The sequence below is a fragment of the Oncorhynchus gorbuscha genome, linkage group LG22, assembly GCF_021184085.1.
Source record: "Oncorhynchus gorbuscha isolate QuinsamMale2020 ecotype Even-year linkage group LG22, OgorEven_v1.0, whole genome shotgun sequence".
Lineage (NCBI taxonomy): Eukaryota > Metazoa > Chordata > Actinopteri > Salmoniformes > Salmonidae > Oncorhynchus > Oncorhynchus gorbuscha.
Genome location: NC_060194.1, coordinates 695,914 through 700,272, shown reverse-complemented (window position 1 = coordinate 700,272; position 4,359 = coordinate 695,914). Strand labels below are relative to the sequence as shown.

The window sequence follows — 4,359 nt, the reverse complement described above, 5'->3', positions numbered from 1 at the left end:
AATGCATATGCTTAATCTACAGTCAAGAAGTCTAAAACACATTGGAGATTTCAAAGCGAAATCTCTGCACCAAAATCGAAATATAAGTACGGAACAATTTACTGTAAACCGGTATGTGAACAAACGTGTCTTGAAAGCGTTCATAGGGCAGAAGACAATTCTGCTGAGAATAGAAAAAGTAATTTCCTATGACTCATCCATTGTATACAGGACAGGTACATTCACAATTTCATAAATGACTAATATCCCTGAGAAGTTAAAAAAGTATTTATGCATGCTGCAGGTTTGCACTGGCAAGAGGGGCAAAACACCCAAATTAATACTATAGAATATCACTCTGTTTTGCATACTGATTTCACGCACGTCACTTGTGGTTCAACTAAATTCTTCAAAAGCCTCTGCAGAACAACAGACTGTTACCAGACAGTTCCCTAAAGCAACTTAGCGATAAGGAAGCGACCAACAAGCATTTTGAATTGGAGCGCCTGATTGACATCTCACTCACAATAGCAGAGAACGACAGTAAGTCAAATTGTCTGAAAAGCTGGTCTCATGTAGTGTTCTATCAATATTACTATAACGCCATGTATTACTATAAAGTAAGTAAGCACTTTATGGTGTTGTAGTATTTCTGTCTGACTTTGTTTCTTTACATCATGCTCAGAAACAGATTAGCCACAGAAAGGTTTGATATTTAGATACTTCACCGTCCTTCACTTATTTCTAAATGATGTGCAATCAAAATGATCAAAACGCTAAGCGAGGACATTTCTAAATGTCATGACACATTGTCTTGTGATATTTCCGTCAGATTGACTGCAAAGTGATAAGATAAAACAAGGAGGATGTGTTCTTGCCTAACAATGTGCAATGATATGCAAGTCTAGAGAAAATCTAGAATTTGTGAAGCATTGCCTATTGACAAGCAGGAGACTGTGAGAAATGGAGCATTACTATATATAACATTACTATATATATTGTTATATACTATAACATTACTATATAGGCCTGCCAATATTACACAATGACACATGTTGAATAGCTGTGCATTATTTTCCTGACTACGTTGTTTTGCTCTTCCTTCTCTTTTCAGATGCCAATTATAGGTGACTTGGTGACTTCACCAATGGCTTCAGAGGTAAACAACTTATATATTTGTTACTACTATGTAAAAGATTGTGTGTGTTATATTTGTATGAAAAAGCTTCTTTTTTTACATCAAATGTGTATTATTTAAATTCACAACTGTTTCAAGTGATCAATTACATACATTTTATTTTGTCGCTCTTATGAAATAAAATATTGGAGACCCCTGGTCTATACTGTGTTTTCAGCTCGTATCATTTACTTGCACAATTGGTCCACATGTCCAACAAGCTACAGTTTTCCTGTCTCATTCACAGGAGTATGACTATGACTCCAGCGTCACCCCCACGGCTGGTGAGGACGATCTGGAAGACTTTATGTGCGACAAATCTCCCGTCAGGGCGTTCCGAGGCCTGTACGAACCGCCTCTCTACTGGACCATCATCATCCTGGGCGGCCTGGGCAACCTGACCGTGGTGTGGATCTACCTGCACTTCCGCCAGCGTCTCAAGACCATGACCGATGTCTACCTGTTGAACCTAGCTGTGGCCGACCTCTTCTTCCTGGGCACTCTGCCCCTCTGGGCCGTGGAGGCCACCCAGGGATGGAACTTCAGCTCGGGTCTCTGCAAGGTCACCTCGGCCCTCTACAAGATCAACTTCTTCAGCAGCATGCTGCTGCTCACCTGCATCAGCGTTGATCGCTACGTGGTCATCGTCCAGACCACCATGGCCCAGAACTCAAAGAGACAGCGCCTGACCTGCAGCAAGTTGGTGTGCGCCTGCGTCTGGCTACTGGCCGTGTTGTTGGCCCTGCCCGAGTTCATGTTCGCCAACGTCAAGAAGCTGGAGGGCCGGGGCTACTGCACCATGGTCTACTGGAGTAACCAGGACAACCGCACCAAGATCCTGGTCCTGGGGCTTCAGATCTGCATGGGCTTCTGCCTGCCCCTCCTGGTGATGGTGTTCTGCTACTCCGGCATCATCCGCACCCTGCTTAAAACCCGCAGCTTCCAGAAACACAAGGCGTTGCGTGTGATCCTGGTGGTGGTGGCTGTGTTTGTCCTCTCCCAGTTGCCGTACAACAGCGTGCTGGTGATGGAAGCCACCCAGGCGGCCAACAGCACTGAGACAGACTGCAGTGCGGCAAAGCGGTTCAATGTGGTCGGCCAAGTGTTGAAGAGCCTGGCCTACACGCACGCCTGCCTCAATCCCTTCCTGTATGTGTTTGTGGGCGTACGCTTCCGCAGAGACATCCTCAAGCTTCTCCGCATCTACCACTGCTGGCCGGCCAAGGGGAAACTCCGCAAGATCCAGGGAGGCCCCGGGCGCTCCTCAGTTATGTCCGACACGGACACCACACAAGCACTCTCGCTTTGAAGGCACGGTCATAGTACAACCTTTCACTTGCGACCAGAAGTCCCTCATAATAATTGAGGTCTGTACAAACTTGTTTGCATACATGCTCTCTGTTCCATGATGCAGAGGTTGTAATATTTTTTCCCTCCCGGTTGCCCACTCTTGCATTAGACTTTTATCTTCTTTGATTATCCGACCATTGCTGAGGCTGAGGCAGTGACATGGGGAAGGAAGAGGTCCCTTTCTGAGAGCTGGGGGAATGTCGACAAAGACCTCTTGGGTACATTGCTAGAAGCGTTGGTTATGATGAGACTCTTCTTTGGCTGGTCCAAAGACCTTCTCATTTTTCCTAGTGACTTCTCAATTTTGCTGGATGGACATTCACAGTCTGGTTGGGGGTTTGTGTTTCACGATGCCAGGGATTGGAAAGAGCTAACCATGACAACATTGGTCCTGTACTGGTCTAATGCATTTGCAGTGGTCTATAATGTTCTGCCAATTCAGCCATGTTGTTTTTGTGTGTTTTCTTTTTGCATTAGTTTAGAAAGCAGAGAGATGGGAAAGAGAAGACACCTCTTTTCTTTGCAATGATGGATTTTGTGACAGCATGGGCAGTGCCATTGTGGACTATCTCCATTTTAAAGTTTATTAGCCGTTTGTAAACAAACAGAAAAGGTCCATACTGTGCTGGATTGTGTATAGTCTGAAAACGTGTAAAGCTCTGCCGCTTTTTTGGCAAGTGTACCCTCTATCCATCTCTATGTTATGGATATTATTTGTATCAATTTCTTTGTCAGGAGCATATCAATAAACTTATATATTCTTTGAAATACTTCCTAAGTAGGAAATATCATATTTGTGATGAGTATGTTTAGCATTCACAGTGAGAGTGAAATTGTCATAAACAAAAAGTTGTATAAAATGCCTATGATGTTCACAATGACAATTCTCAACATAATCATTGTAAATATACCCATGTCTTCAAAACAATTTAGGTCACTGTTATTGTGTCTCAAATGTGCATTAAGAAATAAACATCTACAGTCCCTCACAAATGCACAAATACATGGAGTCATGCACAGACACAGTTCTCACCAACAGATTGTTCTGTTGCTGTCAAAAAGTATTACACAACTCTTATCTGTTTGCTTAACGGCCCATACAGGGTTACATAGCAGAAGGGGCTGGTGCTGGAGACATACTCATGTGGTAGCTCATTGGCTCCATCTAGTGGCCAAATAGGGAAGCAGCAGCCTGGGTCCCCAACAGACTTGTCTAATACATGTATGCGCAAACTTTTCCCTCCCCAGGATTTATTTCCTATGAGATTAAGAAAAACACAATGTTGCTCAAAATGAGTCAATAAGTCATAGCTTGATTGAGCCAAATGTCTTTTGGATAATTGATCAAATTATCAAAATGATTTCATACCCAAATCTGTGCTTGGTTTTCCATCTAAAGGAGTGACCTATCAAGAATCACTCCCATTCTCTCAGCCTGCTGTACTTTTGTACACAAGGGGGGCACTCCAAAGCTTCCAAGTACTAAGACAGACAAAGATTAGAAGGTCAAGACTTCCATAGATACAGTATCTCCAAATATGTCACCCCTTTAATGAAGTCATAAAGGAGGATGATTCTGAGACTATAGTACAATATTAATATCTGTATGTCAGAAACATGCAGAACAATTATCCAGACTATACAATGGCTTCTTAAAGTCTAAATCTAAAAATACACTATACTTAAAGGACAAATGGGAATGGAAGGGTAACATGGTCATTTTTGTGGAGTGGGAAACCTTGCGCCAATCACAATGGAAACCAACAAGCTCATTGACTAAGGAATTTGGAAGGAAAACATTATGCGGTTCTTTATCACTGCAGAAAAGACATCAGTGTTATAGAACGGAGTGT

At 42.8% G+C, this 4,359-nt stretch overlaps 1 protein-coding gene across 1 annotated transcript; it reads left to right on the top strand.

Annotated features, from left to right (window-relative positions):
- Positions 1-396: 396 nt before the first annotated feature.
- LOC124010145 (C-C chemokine receptor type 9-like) lies at positions 397-3,499 on the top strand. Its single transcript, XM_046322522.1, has 3 exons — positions 397-522; positions 1,094-1,138; positions 1,404-3,499. Exons 2-3 carry the CDS (start codon positions 1,094-1,096, stop codon positions 2,463-2,465), a joined length of 1,107 nt encoding a protein of 368 aa, XP_046178478.1. The 5' UTR covers positions 397-522; the 3' UTR covers positions 2,466-3,499.
- The last annotated feature ends 860 nt before the right edge of the window (positions 3,500-4,359 follow it).

Coding starts and splice junctions, on each gene's coding strand:
- LOC124010145 (XM_046322522.1), top strand. CDS start 1,094: ATGCCAATTATAGGTGACTTGGTGACTTCACCAATGGCTTCAGAG. Junction 1,139..1,403: donor CTTCACCAATGGCTTCAGAG/GTAAACAACTTA, acceptor TCTCATTCACAG/GAGTATGACTATGACTCCAG.